At 40.6% G+C, this 18,405-nt stretch overlaps 1 protein-coding gene across 2 annotated transcripts in view; it reads right to left on the bottom strand.

Annotated features, from left to right (window-relative positions):
• The window catches only part of Wdr35 (WD repeat domain 35), a 54,813-nt gene that overhangs the window by 12,876 nt on the left and 23,532 nt on the right, over positions 1-18,405 (bottom strand). For both annotated transcript variants that reach the window (XM_028867588.2, XM_028867589.2), the window contains 7 exons: positions 10,537-10,681; positions 8,886-8,955; positions 7,733-7,786; positions 6,276-6,385; positions 5,454-5,664; positions 722-802; positions 123-259 (listed from right to left, as the gene is read on the bottom strand). In XM_028867588.2, coding sequence (XP_028723421.1) covers positions 123-259; positions 722-802; positions 5,454-5,664; positions 6,276-6,385; positions 7,733-7,786; positions 8,886-8,955; positions 10,537-10,681 — 808 coding nt within the window. The remainder of the gene's footprint in view (positions 1-122; positions 260-721; positions 803-5,453; positions 5,665-6,275; positions 6,386-7,732; positions 7,787-8,885; positions 8,956-10,536; positions 10,682-18,405) is intronic.

Genomic DNA, 18,405 nt, shown 5'->3' with positions numbered 1-18,405 from the left:
CTTGAAAAGAAGAGCAGAAGAGATTCCAGTTCCCCTGAGGAGGCTAGTGGGAAACAGAGGGTAACAGAGTTGGGACTTTAAAAGCATACTGACTTGGGGGAATGCTGGGGTTTTTAAAATACCAAAGTCGGGGGTGTGGATTGTCCTCTATGAATTGAGACGCATCTTCAATTCCAACCTTCTCAATCAACGCTCGACTATCTCGAAGGGACCGGATCTCAAAATTCATTATGTAATCCTTGCTAGGATGTTCTGGATTCTGAAAGTGAAGAAGAAATAAATGAATTCAAAAGGCTGCCTGCAGAGGATATTTCTTCCCTACAATTAAAAAGAAGATAATAAAATAAAACAAACTAGTATACTGTGAGCAAAACAAAGAAAAAGAAATCCCCATGTTTGGATCTTAAGAGTTATTTGGGCCGGGCAGTGGTGGCGCACGCCTTTAATCCCAGCACTCGGGAGGCAGAGGCAGGCAGATCTCTGTGAGTTCGAGGCCAGCCTGAGCTACAGAGCAAGTTCCAGGACAGGCTCCAAAGCTACACAGAGAAACCCTGTCTCGAAAAACCAAAAAAAAAAAAAAAAAGAGTTATTTGGAAAATAGACAAACGGAGTCTCCCATGGACAATCGGGCTTCCTACAGAGGCACAGACAATGCCAGAAAGGGTCCCCCAGGTTTCTCCCGGCTCCATTTTCCCCCAGGTGCAATTCTGTTGTTAGTTACCTTTAGAATCTCATCCAAAAGAACAGATTTAATTTCTAATTCTTCAAAGTTGCAAATATATCCAGAGGTCTGAATGGGTTCCTTTAAAGGCAAAAATGAGTGTTACGTCTCATCATACAAAACACCCCCCAAGGAATCCTGATTTTAAACTGTATTGTCAAAACTTTCAAAAAAAAAAAATAGAATGTCAGTAATGCCATATGCCCATCACCTAAATAGTTAACATTCCACTGCATATACACCACTAAATTTCTGACTGGTACCATATTTCACCTCTATAATTATATACATGTCTCTAAAAGAAATGGATGCTTTCTTACCTAACTACGTAATTAGTTGAATTCCTAGTAAATATGATAAACATTGTATTTGGATCTAATTAAGTACATCTACCTTACAAATCCCACAGCAAACTACAGTCTGCCTTCTTTGTACCTGATATATTCCCTACATAAGATTTTACTTGCCAACATGTAAATATATGGATATTACATGTATGTCTCTTATCATATAGACAGTTGCAGAAATAAAGTGTGGGATCTACATACTGTAAGGTAAAGTAGATGCCCTATATCCTTAGCAGAAAACAATATATACAATATTATATAAGACAAAATGAATAAACTTCCAATCTACTTAATACCACCAAGAATACTATAGAAGAAACAGGATAAAAAAAAATCATCAAAATTACATTTTTCATAATATATGTATACATAATTATACTATCTATTATATAATTATTATAAAAGAAAGATGTCAAAATGACGAAAATAAAAGGTAAAAATTCATAGTTTGGGTTCAGTATGCCTAAGACTGAGGCTCTCACATGCACAATAGACCTATCCAATGGGGCATCAAGAATCTCTTCTTTGGAAAAGCACAAGTTAGTTAAAACATCAAATCATATGAGAAAAATTTATAAAATCTTTTAATTACCTTTAAAAGGGTGATTTTTTTTTTTTTTTGCATACGGCAGATAACATGTTTTCATCAGTAACATGCTCACATAAACAGAGCCAGGCATGGCAGTGCACACCTGTAATCCCAGCACATGGGAGTTGGAAGCAGGAGGATCAGAGATTAAGGGGCAGGCCTTTGTTATACAATGTGTCCCTGTCTCAGGAAATACCATCACAACAGAATTTAATTTGAAGAGAAGAACATGTAATGAGACATTTCTCATAGGGTCTTTTTTATGTTTCCATTATTTTGATACTATCCTTTAAACCAAATATACTTGTATAGACCTGTTTATCACTAGAAATAATTTTAATTAGATACTACAATAAAGCAAATGCTAAAGTCATAAAAGGTAATCTATAGATTAAAAAATATATCACGACCCTAGAAAAATAAAGTATAAAAACGTAAGGCATTCCTGCTGGGCAGTGGTGGCACATGTCTTTAATCCTAGAGGTAGAGCCAGATGGGTCTCTGTGAGTTTGAGGCCAGCCTGGTCTACAGAGTGAGATCCAGGATAGGCACCAAAACTATATAGAAAAGCCCTGTCTCGAAAAACTAAAATTAAAAAAAAAAGGAAAGCATTCCTTTAATTTTGTAATTCTTCACTGTGGGATACCTTAAGATGTCAGCTCTGTTTTATGTAACAGAATTGATAACTACACAGAAAAATACAATTTGAATTTTCAAATCATAGCTTTAATAAAAGCTCTTTAAATGATGAAAAACCATGGGGAAAGGGAGAATGGGAAAGATGAAGGAAGGACAGAAGTGAAGAGTTTTCACAATAGTTTATAAATGTTGGCATATAAGTAATTTGCAAAAATTTGGGGGGAATTCATCTTCCTAAAACTCGACTTCTGCTTGTATTATGCTCTGGCTTCCTCTCTGTTGCTGTAATAAACCCCGTGACCAAAAGCAACTTAGAGAAAGAAGCTTACACTTCCAGGTCACAGTGCACCCCTGGGGGAAGTCAGAGCAGGAACTCAGTGGGAGCTTGAAGCAGACACCACGGATGCCCACCGCTTGCTGGCTCCCTTGCAGGCTCATACTTAGCGAGCGTTCTTATACAGCCCTGAAGGACTAGTCAGCAAACAGCATCAATCAGAGTGGGCTGGGCCCTCCTGCATCAATTAACAATCAAGATAATCCCCCACAGACAGAGTCACAGAGCAACGGGATCTGGACAATCCCTCAGTTGAGACTCTCATCTTGGGTAACTCGAGGCTGTGTCAAGTTGACAGATGAAGCTGTAAAGGCCAAATTACAGCAAGCAACTTTATTTTCCAAAATACACAAGGAACTCATCCATACCGCAACTGAACGTGGTGTGCCACACTCACGAGCTACGAAGCAGGGCACACTCACGTAGCCAGTAAGCCAGGTGTTTATTGTTATTCAAACAGGCATCCAAGCCTTGGTACCCAGTACTGTATCAAGAAACCCTGGGGTCCCACTCTACACAGTCCGAGGCCTCACAGCATGTGGAATACAACAGTTGGCTTCCTGAAGTGTCCTACTTAGCTACTCTGTCTTAGCCCACGGAGACACACTGAGGCTTGAATACACCTATTTAACTAGATTGGGAGATTATATCAAATTTTACCTTCACCTCACAAATTAGTCTACAGGCTTAAGGGTTCTTAGAAAGAATCTGCTGGCTCCAGGGATCACTTTAACACAAGACAGGCAACTATGGAATGGCTGTCTCCTCCCTCCCTCCCTCCCTCCCAACATGAAAAGAGTGATCCCTCATCTATCTATCCTCACGTGGAAAATCACATCCAGCCACTAACTGTCAGACCACAGCTCGCCTCCTGAGTGCTAACGCAGACGGCCGTGTCCGGAAGGAACGTATCCTGCAGCTGTGTCCAGGCATCTTCTCCCAGCAGCTGGAGGAAGGACCAGCAGAGCAGTGACAGAGGCCTCTGTCCTCAGGAATGCAGAAGACAGAACAGCACAGTATACAAACAATTCTTGACGGTGCTCAGGTTGTTTTTAAAAACTGATCTGGCTCTAAACTTAATATACCAAGAGTTCTACACCAAGCAAGACAACAAGTTCAAATAAAGAAAATTGTGTGTGTGTGTGTGTGTGTGTGTGTGTGTGTGTGTTTTAATAGAAGCTAGTCTGTTAGAGCTACTTATTATCTCCTCCAGACAAAGACTTCCCTTGGTGCTAGACTGACCATACTCTGCACACATTGCGCAACCCTAATAAACCTCCACTCTCTGGAGCTGTGTCCAGGCGTATGACTCCAGGCTTACCAGGAGTGGAGCCAAGACTACGGAAAGGGCTCTAGCATTCAGAAAGCACTCTTATATCTTCGAGGTTATCCTGTGTACACCTGTCAAATTCCCACACTGATTTTGTGGCAAGAGCCAAACTTTCCTCTGGTCCTTGCAAGAAGCCATGCAAGGGCAACAGTCAGGGATGTCTTCTCTTTGAACCGTTTCTCAGGGTGGTAAGAGTTACAAAGACCGTGAAACTCCTTAATGCCTTAACAGAGCCTTTAAGAGGCAACTAACATATTCTCTCATGATCCAAAGAGCCCCAGCAGAGCTCAGAAGAGGGAAATGCACAAACAGTGTGGTATCTTAACAGGGCAGCAGCGCACCACTAAACAGATGGCTACAGAAAACCTTTGACAGCTCAAATCCCTGCTTATACAATTTCTTCTCAAGAACAAATAGAAATGGATCAAGTAAGACATTTATTGACTCGTCTCTTATTATTTATTTACTCTAGCAAAGTACAATATAAAATTCCAAATTGAAAATCATTAGTAGTCCAAAAATTGTTTTTAAAAGATTCTTCTTGATTAAGCTACAGATCAAATTATTTTGCATGGCCTAAGCAAATGGGTAAGAGTTGGTCCAGAGTAGCTTGAGTGACAGGAGAATCCAGAACATAGAAGTCAGCTGGAGTGATTCTCTCTTAGATGCTCTCTGGGATGTCTTTCTTTCTGAGGACATCTCTTGTTCTCTTAACTCTCATGCTTCAATTCTATACTAAAATGTTTTATTATATGTTTTAATACAAAAAAGCCAACTCTCAAAAACATCAGCTGATGTGAGCTATAAATAGAAAAGACCTGAAAATGAACAGCAGGAAAAAGAGACCATGATGTGTGTGTGAGGACAGCTGCAGAGAGAGAGTGTATGGATTGGTGCGTGGCCTGGAGAGAGCACAAGAAACATGAGGTAAGCATAAACAGTTAACAGCACAAGAGAATAAAAAGACAAGGCCATCTCAAACATGCATATTTAGATTGCTTCAAGAAATTTTGGCAAATAAACCTGGTGATTTTCTTTTCTTTGAATTTTGATAAGAGAGAGAGAAAATAAGACAATTGAGTGGCCATGATTCCATGTTGGTGGGCTCTGTTTTAGTTTAGGTCTCACTACATGGTCCAAGTTGGCCTGGAACTTTCTAGATAGCCCAGGTTGGCCTTAAAAATTATGGTCCTCCTCCCTCAGCCTTTCAGGAAGTGGGATTACAAGAATATGCCTCCATGCCCAGGTATGAGTGCATCTTTTAAAAGAATAAATAAGTACCTAGAAAGTGCCTTTTAGAGAAACAAAGATATTTCAAAGGTATTATTCCCACTACGAAACAAATATTTTTAAACACCACAGAAAATTTTTAAATTTACTTTCACACTTGTGCAGTAATGTCAATAAATCCTCAAAGAAACAAAGGTGGAATATTTGGATTTTGAATTTGACTCATTATTTATGGACTGTTAACATTCATTTCTTGTTTATACCTCAGGATCCAGGTTTCTGAAGACATACATTCTCGTCTTCTCCATCATTGCAAACAAATCGGGATTATCCTTGGCCCACTTCATATCCCAGACATCTTTGCGCTCCAATTTTAACAATTCGCCGACCACTTGCTGCCCTGTACTGTCTGTCACCCGAGTGTCCAAGTCAAAGAAAGTCAAGACTCCCGCGATGTCGATGATAGCAAGGCGACTGAAAGTCACACAATTGGGGAAGGGAAAGGAAAACTGTCAAATACTATCACATGACGACGTCGAATTGCTTACAACCGTTCTCCAAGACCCCTTTATCAGAAGTCTGGAATGTGGTAGACCTGGCTTTAAACAACTTTTAAACAGGTGGGCGACGGTAGCGCACGCCTTTAATCCTAGTACTCGGGAGGCAGAGCCAGACGGATCTCTGTGAGTTTGAGGCCAGCATGAACTACAGAGCGAGATCCAGGACAGGCACCAAAACTACACGGAGAAACCCTGTCTCAAAGCAAACAAAAAAACTTGTAACAAATTTAACAGAAAGTAGAAACTATTCTTCACTTTGCTACCTTGTAAGGAAAACGTAACCAAAACCAGCTAGTATCAAAACATAAAATAGTTAATTTAAGCTTCAAGATTAAAAAAAAAAAAAGTGCCAAGATTTCTATTTAAACAAAATACAGTAAAGTAAAACTATACGTAACAAGTTCATAATGAACATATGTGTCAGCACATTAATTGCATAAATCCAACCACCCCACCCTAAGCCACACCCCCTGGAAGGAAGAGTTGTCTCAGGCCACACCCCCTGAGGAGGAGCCTCAGGCTTACCTGGAGTTGCAGTTCAAAGATAACTGGCAGGCTCGACATTCCAGCGAGTATTTTTGAATCAACGCAACATTGGGAAAGCTGTACCTCTGGATGATGCCAGATTCACGCCCCTATGGAAGTGGCCTTTAGTTACTACAGCATGTTTACCGTAAGAGCTTCAGGTGTAAATACGGGTCTCTCTACATGTCCATGTTTTTAAAACCAAAGTGGCACGTCCTAGCAAGTTCCCAGTTCTGCTGCTGAACTATGTTACTAAGTACATGTTTATCGCCTACTTGAACTGAAGTCTTTTAATAGCAGCTGTAGGTGGTCTAATTTTTCCTCGCAGAATATTCAAGAAAGAAGTCAGGAGCCTAGATCTTTGGTAATACACAAATTCTTATCTGACAAGAAAGAAACATCTAAGGCTGCTTATACTTCTTCAGGTTAATATTTAGAGTAGACTAAAGACTAACAAAGTATCTATTCAATTAAATTCTTCATACATGAAATGGAAGGTCATGGTGTGAAATAGCCGTTACTGGAAGCCTCCTCTCCATCCTACAGTCTATCTGACAGCACTAGCTTTCAGCAAGAGGAAAGATAGCCTAAAAGCAGTAATACCTTGAGTATTACTTAAAAACCGACAGGGATGTGCATTTCCTGAGCAGGCATGACAGATGGGCAGCAGATGCGGCAGATGGGAGGGAGGGTCCTGTGACTGGCTTTCAACTCTTCTGTACCTGAGCCCCGTGGGGTGATGGGCAAGGGAAGACCATCTACATAGCTCATCTTTACCTCCTGCCTTTCAGCCAGAGAGCAAGGCTTCCTCAGCACAATGCTCAAGTGGGGCCTAACAGAGAGGTGAAAACGCCACAGGATACAAGATTGTTAAGAGCCTTTTCCCACAAAATGAGCTGACTCCTGAGAACTGACCTGGAAGCGATTAAGCCTCTGCTGATGCGACTCAGACACACTGCTGTACCACACAGTTACTTCTGAAGTTACTGTTTTCAGTGTCTGAGCTCAAGAGAAAACCTTATACCATTGCTTCTATTTTTAAAATTTAGCAAAATATTGCCACTTAGCTGACTGGAAAATACATCACTTCATTCTGTTTTATGAAGGTGGTTCAGCCAGAGCCAGTATAAAAGTCCTGGGCTACATACAGGGAAAAAAAATCCTAAGTCCAACACTTTGCATACAGTCCCTGCATCTACCGATTCTTTGTGGGGCTTTCAACCCAGAGTCAACTCCAGGTATGTGTTCTGTCACCCTACTGGCTTTATAAATAGTTAACATTTTTGCAAATGATTAATAATATGTACACAAGCCTTAAAATTTTCTCATTTCTTCTATCAAACTTGGGAAAACTTAGGACATCCACAAGATGATAACCTCAATCCAAAACTCTTGCTTTACCCTAGCTCTATAATTTAAACAATTATTATTTATAAAATTAGTTTAATTCAGCTTACCACAATCAATGTCTTATCAGATGCAGTAATGGCACAAATTGGATCCCTTGTACCCTAAAATTAATCAATCATTTTATGTAATATTTATTGAATGACAAAAGAATTCCAAACTAGTATGTAATTACTAAAAATATACAATAAATCATTTGTTAACTTAAAAATTTATAGTACCTACTATGTGTCAACCACTGAAGTTCTATAAAGATACTCCAATCTTGAGCCCCAAGGGATTACTTAAAAATCAACTTCCAAAGACTATGAACCAAACATCTAATTATAGTCTGTTAAGAGATACAAATGGGTTAAAAAAGAACACAGAGAGGACTATCTGACTTACACTAGATAGGCAGAAGCCTAAATTTAGCTCTTAAAGATAAACTGAGGCCAGGCATGGTGGTGTATGCCTTTAATCCCAGCACTTGCGAGGCAGAGGCAGAAGGATCTCTGTGAGTTCGAGGCCAGCCTGGTCTACAGAGCAAGTTCCAGGACAGGCTCCAAATCTATACAGAAACCCTGTCTCAAAAAAAAAAAAAAAAAAAAAAAAAAAAAAAAAAAGATAAACTGAGATCAGAGAGGCCAGCATATGCCACCAGAAGGGTAAAATAGGAGAGTTCTGTAACCACCTGGATATAAAAGGTATTGTGTCAGTAATTATATATACTTATATAATTACTGACAAACCAATCATACAGAAATAAGACTATTTTATCTGGAGACCTGCCAGAAACTGATGGTTCTCTAGGCTGGGGAAAAGATAAATGAAAGAGCTTGGAGAAACTTCTTTTACAGTGAAAAAATTATGTAACAATTCACAACATCTACAGTCAACACAACTAACAGACATGTCCAGTCTGTGGCCCACAAGTCACATACATGTGTGGCCCAAGATGACAATAAATGCAGCCCAACACAAAGTCATGGAGTCTGGGGCTGTGAAGACGGCTTAGTAGATAAAGTGCTCGCTACAGAAGCAGTAGGACCTGGGTTTGGATCCCTAACAATTGTGCAAAGAGCAGGTGTGGCGGTGTTTAAGGAGTTGTTAAAATGATGTCCTATGTACTAGGAACCAGTTCTTGCTCAAGTCTCTAATAAAATCGCAATGTTTTCTTATCCACAGACGCGGACACTTACTAACAAAAGTCAAACCACCTACTTGAATGGCTTTACTATAATCAAACACCCCATCCACAGATCCAGAAGGAACATCATCAACGTGATAAATTCTGTTAAAAAATCAAATTTTGAAGAAAGTGAGGGTTACATTATTTTGTAATCTTTGCAATTAAGAATGGTATGGCAACAATAAGCATTATTATTTAATAAAAAAAAAAAACCTGATTGTTTAAGGAGTTCTTGATACAGCTGAATCTCATAAAAGCAGAAACTGTCCATCAAATATTTACCGGTTATAAAAGTGACCTGTCAGCAAAGTCCTATCCCATTGTCAACACCCAAGTTATGCATTCCCAACAAAGAGCGTTAAGCTGTGGGATAGTTTGCCTGGCGATTCGTCAGGAGTGGCTGCTTGCTTGCTTGCTTGCTTGCTTATAAAAACAGTTTCTCTATGTAGCCCTGGTAGGTCTCAAACTCATAATCCTGCCTCAGTCTACTGCAACTTCAGACTTGTGGAGGAATAACTTCCAATACATGAACTTCCTTTTGTTTACCAAACACATTTACACACCTTCATGTTGAAGCTTCCTACAGGAGCCCAGTTGTGGTGATATATTGTGTACCCTAATAAAATTTGCCTGAAGATCAGGGGACAGAACAAGCCACTAGATTAAACATAGAGACCAGGCAGTGATGGCACACACCTTTAATCCTAGCCCTCATGAGGCAGAGATCTATCTGGATCTCTGTGAGTTCAAAGCCACCCAAGACGACATGAGATTTGACTCAGTCATGAGATTTGACACAGAGTCAGGCAGTGGTGGCACACACCTTTAATCCCAGTACTTGGGAAGCACCCACACCTCTATTACCAGCACTTAAGAAGCACACACACCTTTGATGGCTGGGTGGAGAAAGTTACATAAGGCCTGAGGAGACAGGAACTAGAAGCCTTTTTGGCTGAGGAAGCTCATTCAGCTAGAGGCCTATAGCTGAAGCCTTTCCCGGCTGAGGAGTTTTAGAGGTAAGAGGTAGCTGTGGCTTGTTCCTTTGTCTCTCTGATTTTTCAGCATTTACCCCAATATCTGGCTCTGGGTTTTTTATTGTAAGACCATTTAGCAATTCCTGTTACACCCCGTTGTCCAGGCTCCTCACTTCTCTGTGTGGCAGAGCCCTCTCCACCCCCCACTTACCAGAAACCACTGCAATTCAGACTCCCTGGAATCCAGGGCCAGGGAAAGAAGCCACCTAAAGCCCCCCTCCATACCTGTGTCTGGGGACCTGCATCTCCCCTGGTGACTGATGCTAGAAAGACCCATACCACTACCCTATGGGAATGAAGCTTCAGTTAGACACTGAGATCTTAATTGAATAACTAATTTCAATTTAATATGTGGAGTGGGTCACATAGCCATTTCCTGATCAAAAATATCCCACAGATTTCCAGTCTTTACCAATAGGGTGTTTTGTTTTGTTTTGTTTTGTTTTGTTTTGTTTTGTTTTTACCATGCCAACTTTCTTTTACTTTGGTAAATTTAAACAGATCTATTTAAAAGATACTCAAATTAATTAAAAGTGTTTCTATTAATCAAGGCAATGTGTATTTCTCAAGAACAGCAACAGATAATTAGCTATGTCTGGCTTCGAGGTGGTATGGTTGCGTTACTAAAAATATGTATCAAGAGACATACCTTTCTCTCCCTTCTTTTCGTGACCGTGTGATCTGATTAATTTCCAATGCTGTGAGCTTCTTCGCCACACGATACTGCCAGGTATAAAACGCTTCTTTGGAAGCTGCTATCGCGTGGGTTTTGGTCATTGCAACAAAGAGTGGTACTATCCAAAGAACGTGAAGACCATTAGGCTACGGTTACACAGAATGTGCTTCAAAGCACTTCAACATCCCCAAGTCCAGCTCCTCATTTCAGAAATAATAAACGCACAGTCTCGAAACATGCACACAGTCTCTCAATTCAGAGAAGAATCTGACGTTATTAGGATCATACAAAAGTATTAAGTAAAATGGATCTACTATCTAATGGACCCAGAGCTAAAGCCTCCAGACCTTTTAGAGAACACTTAGGAGTATGAGCTGTTGCTGTGGGAAGGTGGAAGAGCACCTTCCTCAGCACGTGAGAGGTCACACATTCAATCCTCAGTAGCTCAAAGGTAAAAAGGGGGGTAAACTTTTTAATGATTTATTTTTTTTATTCCATGTGCATTGGTATTTTTCCTGCATATATGTCTGTGTGAGGGTATCAGATATTCTGGAGTTACAGACAGTTGTGAGCTGCCATGTGGGTGCTAGGAATTGAACCTGGGTCCTCTGGGAGAGCAGCCAGTGCTCTTAACCACTGAGACATCTCTCCAGTCCCAGGAGCAAAACTTTGTGAGCCGGGGTTAGGCAATGATTGGTGCCTTAGGTGTCTCACCAAAAATATCTAACAAAAACCAAACAGTGAATTAGACAGCATTAAAATTAAAAACATTTGTGTTTCATGTGATATCAAGAAAAGGTTAAACGAAAATATTTATAAATCATATATTTGATAATGAACTAATGGTTATATACATACATATTAAATTGTTCAAAAAACACATTTAATAAAAGAAAAACTAAAAAAATGACAAAGAATCTAACTAAACACTTTTCCAATAAGATACACAAATAACCATTAAAAGATGACCAACATCATTAATCATTAAAAAACTGAAAATCAAAACTACTACTTCCCATGATGTGACCCTCACTAGGATAGACAGACTTTTAAAAAGTCAGACAACAAGAATTGATAAGGGACTGGAGAGAAAATGACAATGTAAAATACTCTGAAGAGCATTTCGAAGTTCCTCGAATGTTAAATAAAGACTTACACATTACCTAGCAGTTCTACTCCTAGGAATAGGCCCAAGAGATACTAAAACACACATACACACCAGTTTACACTCGAATGGTCAAAGCAGCATTCTTCATAATAGCCAATAGGTAGAAACAACTCAGCTGTCCACTGATGAACAGATAATTAAAACCCAGCCCCTGCCCTCCACCCACCCACCCACCCCCACCCCCACCCCTGCCTCTACCAATTACATCTTGGTTTAAATATTTCTCCTTTTTCTTGACCCAGTTTGTCTTGTATTCTCCTGAGTCCCTTGCTTCTAGGTAAATACTTCTTTTCATTTGCCCATTCCTTAAACAGCATCTAACTGAACACCCTTTATGAAGCAGAGGGTCTCATCAGTTCCAACTGTGGATTTAAAACCAGGAGCTAAGCAGTGAAATCATCACCTAAAGTCACAAAATACTAAATAATATAAAATGAAATTCACAATTTCAAACAAAATATAGAAAAGTGCAAGTACTCCTTCATAAAGGGGTATTACTCCTTGTTTCCTAAACTCACGAATAGCCAAAACAGGGTGACCTTTTTCTATTCATAAGCAAAGCGATAAAAGAGCAACGTCCTCAAGAGCAGCTGCTAATGGAACTTTCGCCGCAGCCGAACAAGGGCACTTTGGGCAGCAGCACGCTCAGAAACCGAAGTAGAGAAACTGGCCTGGCAGTGCGGTGTCAGCGGAGTGGGTTGACAGCTTGAGACTTTAAACTCAAGATTTTTTATAGACTGAGTATTTCAATATAATTGAGTCCAATTTTTTTTTTTAAATTCCAGCCATCAAGGTTTTTCTATTCAAAACAAAACATATATTATTAATGACCCCTAGAGGGAGCACAGAGCTTTCACAGCCTTGCCCAAAACCAAGGCCTGGTGAGAGCAGCTGAGCCTCCAGAGGGTGCTAAAGCCAGCCAGGCTGTGTTCTCCCTGACTCCTTTTACTAAATTTTAATAAATATGGTAAATTCCACCATGCATATTTCAATTCTGGTAATGACCATGCTCTTACTGATTCGAGGTTCACAAACCTTTACTGCTTCCTGGTTTAAAAAAATAAATAAATTTTCTTAAGCATATAAAAGCATTTTCTCAACCAAGGTTTAATTACAATTATAAGTTGCATTCATGTTCTTTATTCTTTTTTTTTTCCATACAATTTATTCTGGTCACACTTCCCTCCCCCTGGCCCGTGTTGTTTATTCTTGGTACTTCATAAATAAGAATTTATTGTTACCTGGATTAACTCAAAATTAAAATGTTACTGGTTCAAAGGACAAGTCAGGCTTCTTGGATCATAATTACAAACACTTCTTAACTATGATGTTATAAATTATTTCCTCTCTCCAAGCCTCAGGTTTCTTGTTATAGTTGGAGATAACAATATCAGCCCTATAGAGCTGTTTTAAGGATTGAAAGAAACTAAAGCATAACACAGTGCCTGAAATAGAGTAAACAATTAACAATTTTTGGTTTGGTTTCATTTGTTTTTTCTAGACAGGGTTTCTCTGTGTAGCCCTGGCTGTCCTGGAATTCACTCTGTAAACCAAACTGGCCTTGAACTAAGAGACCTACCTGCCTCTGTCTCCCGAGTGCTGGGATTAAAGGTGTGTGTCACCACTGCCAAGCTTACACTCAGTAATGTTAAGTACATGCCAGGTACTGTTCTAAACACACTATATGTACTAACTCACAACCACTGTATAAGGCCAATGTTGTTATCATTATTTAGCAGATAAGAGACTGGGGTATGCGACGGTCATAGCTTGCCTGTGTTACACAGCTGGGAAGGGGGCAGGTGGAACACAGACCCAGGTACTCTGCTGCTCCTGAATCTGTGCTCTTAATCGCCGAAGCAGAATGCCCCGCAATACACATTCTGACACATTAGGCATGGTAGCTACCTTTGTTTCTTATTTTTATTTTCTACATGGATTTTTTTATAATATAACCAAGAACTCCAGTCATTACTCAGAACAAATGTAACTACATGTGAAACATATTTTCAATTAATATAGTAGTAATTTCAGTAAATTCACAAGGGAACACAATGCCATCTGTGTAAATTCTAATAGATTTTTATTAAAAGATTAATTAAACCCCAACTAAGTTTATAAGAAAAATGAAGATGAGGTTGCCCATCACAATTGGATATTACTAAAGGCATCACAGCGTTTGGTCAGAGGTCATGGGAGAAATCAACTGGTATTGACCAAGAAGCTCCGTCACTCTTGCAAGCTTTCCTAGGACTGGAAGGTGCTGCCGAGACTGTGGATAGACAATCATCAACAGTCTCACCCAGCTGGGAGCCCTGAGAACTACAATAATGACAGACACGCAAGATATGCCTGGGACATAATGGTGACACAGATGTTTACCAACGAACCACTTCCTGATTGGATTTAATGCCTGATCCACAGGAGGAAATGCATGCCTGGTACTACAAATCTGGTTAGGGAGGTTTGCAGCCTAGGGACAGACCTAATGCCATTATCCTGCTAAATGGACGAATATCAAATTGCCCTCTAAATTCATACCCATAGGGCACATATCTTCATACTTAAAAACTAGAACAGTCCTCAGTCTTCATCAGAGAAGTTTCTGTGTGCCGTGGACAGAAATTCACAACTGACCAAAGTACAGAGAATATGTCCATGGAGTGCTCGGCCACAACTAGGACATCAATACGATCCCCAACCCCAGCCATAAACGGGACATCAATATCATCCCAGTGCCGATGTTCAGGGACCATCGAGGAAGAGGCAGAAAGACTGTAAGAGCCAGAGGTCAGAAGAGGACCAAAGTAAAACAGTGTCTTCTGGACATGGCAGGACCATGCACTCATGAACTCACAGCAGGCGTGGCTGCCTGCACAAGACCTGCTCAAGATCAAGCCAGTCAACCCTCCAGCACGGAGCGGGAGAAGCTATTGGAAGCTGCCGGCTTCCATGGGAAGGAGAGTCAGTTGTCTTAAAGAATATGGTAGGTCAACTCCACTACAGTGGACAGCTTCACACCAGTGAGGATATGGACAGCACAAGTGAGACTTAGTGGGTTATTAAAAAACAAAACAAACAAACGACAGGGCATAAAGACGGGAGGAGGTGAGAGCTAGAAGGGACACCCAGCAGTCGTTAGGGCAAGGTGGGAAGCTAAATAGGATCAAAATACATTGTATGAAATTCTCAAGGAGCTAATTAAATTATTAAGAAGAAAATGAAGGCCAACTTTGTTGCAGATCTATTTATTTTTGTTTTATGTGGCTGGGTGTTTGGCCTGCATGTATGTCTGTGCACCACGTACGTGCCTAGTGCCCCTGGAGGCCAAAAGAGGGCATAAGAGCCCCTGGAACTCAGATGATTATGAGCTACCGTGTGGGTGATGGGAACTAAGCCCGAGTCCTCTAGAAAAGCATCCAGCGTTCTTAACTGCTGAATCAGCCCCAAAGATCTTTAGAGATAGAATTTAGGGGAGGGGGGACACAATCCAGCTAAAAACACTCAATCCCCTTTTAAGCAGATTTAAGGATGAAAACAATTCAAAATATCAGTGCTAGAGAGATGGTTCAACAAGCTAAGAGCCCACATGAGCATGAGGAACTGAGTCTATATCCCCAGGACACATGTTAACAAAAGGCAGGCAAACATGCCAGCCACCTGCAGTCCCAGAATTCAGGAGGTGAACATGGGGTCCCTGGAGCAAGCTGCTAGCTAGACTAGTCAATATTGGCAAACTCCACGTTTAGCAAGAGGCTCGGCCTCAATAAATAAAAGTAGAGCTATATCAAGGAAGACTCCCAACTTCAACCTCAAACCTCAACATGCACATATGCATGTGTGCCAACACACGTGTACATGCACATACACAGGCACATATACAACACCCACATACACATGCAACACATGTCAAAATATGTAAAAGATTGCTGAGGGAAAATTTTAAGGAGTTATGCTTCTGTCAGCTGAGCTGTAACACTAATAGGCAGTCATTATTAGCCAAGCCAGGATGTAACATAATTTAAAGCAATCTAGGAATTCACATATAAGAAAAACCTGCTTGTAATATTTTAATGCTGAGGGCTGAATAAATTCCTGCATCTAAAATTGTTCCCCACTTTGCCACTTACTCATTCCTTAGCACTTTAAAGAGCTGGGAAACTGAAATGTTTTCATCAAATTCACTTTCTCTGGAATACATGAAAACCATCATTAGAAACCTACCAAAATGACCGCCCCCAGACAGGCTGCTCCTCTCAGTTCACTCTGTGTCTCCATCCTTCGCTCAAAACTATCCTCTCTCCGTAAAATGCCAGCCACCTGAAGACATACTTAGAGGTATCTCCTTCTCTCTCTCTCTCTCTCTCTCTCTCTCTCTCTCTCTCTCTCTCTCTCTCTCTCTCTCTCCCTCCCTCCCCCCATCTCCCCTCCCTCCCCTTCCCTCCCCTCCCTCTTTCTGGTTTTTCAAGACAGGGTTTCTCTGTGTAGCTCTGGCTGTCCTGGAACTCACTCCATAGACCAGGTTGGCCTCAAACTCACAGAGACTCATCCGCCTCTGCCTCCCAAGTGATGGGATTAAAGGCGTGCGCCATCACACCTGGTACTTATAGGTTTTCTTAAAAGACATCCTTCCACACCAACATCCACTTACCCCAGTCACCAGCACAAGACCTGGCGCATGGCACACATCACAGAAGCAGTCCATTATTGCTCAACTGATTAAGCAAACCTTTTGTATTTACATAGCCCTTAAGAGAAGTCATAATGTCTATAGTCATTTTCCCCAGGGACTGTTACAGTGTCTGAGACAGAATATTTTCGGAGGTTTGCTAAATAATCCTTTCCATTTACATGACACGAACACTCTCGACAAACATTTGTCGCGGCAAGCACACTGTTGGGGACTGGGGCTCTGGAAACTAACTAGACACAGATCTTCAGACAGGGAAAGCGAGCCCAGGGCAGGGTGGGCAGCGCTTTGGAAGAAGTATACAAAAGCGATTGTGAGAGCTTCCACGAGAGAGCACCCAGCGAGGGGCCTGCACGCCTCATACTGAGTGCACAAGAACTCTGCCAACCAGACTGACTTTGCGTAACGTCAAGTTCCTGTAGGTGAGAATCTGTCACATGATGCTGTTAGCGTTTGTTTCGGTTCTCTACCTTCATGGAAACTTTGTAGAGCCTTTCAAAGGGCATTGTGTAGGGTATATATGAGACAAAATGGTGAGTCCTTGAAGCTGTTTGCTGGGGGCCAATGAGCGAACTGTTGGTTCAAGTTTCACCCAGTGAGGCTATAAGCCAAAAAGTGTTGAGCCTCAAAGATACAAATAGTCATGCTCTCGAATACTTACCATTTTATGAAGAGGAAGGATTTATATTTAGTTTTGTTTTTAAAACAGTCTACCTGGCATAAAAATTACTATGAGTTTAACCCTATAATAAATGATTCTACATTAAAATTTTTAATATTGAAAAAAAAATACAATCTCAAGGTTAGCAGACTTCACACCTCAAAGACATAGTACTCTAAGACAGGGAGATGGCCCAGTGGGTAGGGGGTCTTGCTATTGAGCCTAACGAACTGAGTTCGATCCCCAAGACCCCAAGACTTGAGGAGAGAATGACTCCTAAAAGTTGTCCTCTGGCCTCTAGATGCATGCCATGGTACATGTACACACACACACACACACACACACACACACACACAAGAATATAATACTTCTTTTAATAACAAACATATTCACATAACAAGTCTTTAATAATTATAAGCTATGCCTTTTATCAACAGGGAACTTAACACATGTATACATATAAATATGCATATATGTACATAAACATACCTATGCAACAATGCATGGGGACAACATGTAAAATGTTTCATTATACCATACATAGTGAGTTACCAAAACCTAAGCATGAGGCCAATATTCGTCTTTCACATTTGCTTCTCTTACCAAAGACCTCAGCAAAATGCAAACATTTAGGAGAAATAAACACAAGTCTTGTTTTGTTTTATTTTTGTTTTTCAAGACAGTGTTTCTCTGTGTAACAGCTCTGACTATCCCAGAACTTGCTTTGTAGATCAGGCTGGCCTTGAACTCACAGAGACCTGTCTGCCTCTGCCTCCTGAGTGCTGGGAATAAAGGCATGCGCCACCACCGCCCAGTGATTTTTTTTAGATTTTTTTCTTATGTGTATGAATGTTTCACCTGCATGTATACATGCACATGTGCACCACATTCATGCCTGGTGTCCAGGAAAGTCAGAAGAGGGCACTGGATTCCTAGAACTGGGGTTACAGATGGTTGTGAACCATCCTGTGAGTACTGGGACTCTAACCTGGGCCCTTTGCAAGAGCCACGAGTGCTTTTAACCACTCAGCTATCTCTCCAGCCCACTAACATGCCTTTGAAGACTCAATATCTAATCTGAAAAGAACTGACTAGTTCTCGGGGTCAAAAAATAATTCAATGGATTTTCAATTTTTTTGGACTGAATTATTCTTGTCACACCACTTCCAATATGTGACAGTACATTTTACCAAAAAAAAGGAAGAAAGAAAGAAAGAAAGAAAGAAAGAAAGAAAGAAAGAAAGGAAGGAAGGAAGGAAGGAAGGAAGGAAGGAAGGAAGGAAGAGAAAAAAAAACATTTATTTTGGAAGTTGAAATAGCAAA

The sequence above is a fragment of the Peromyscus leucopus genome, chromosome 22 (assembly GCF_004664715.2).
Source record: "Peromyscus leucopus breed LL Stock chromosome 22, UCI_PerLeu_2.1, whole genome shotgun sequence".
In the NCBI taxonomy this organism is placed as follows: Eukaryota; Metazoa; Chordata; class Mammalia; order Rodentia; family Cricetidae; genus Peromyscus; species Peromyscus leucopus.
Note: the sequence above shows the minus strand (reverse complement) of the source record. Positions and strands in the feature narration are given on the sequence as shown.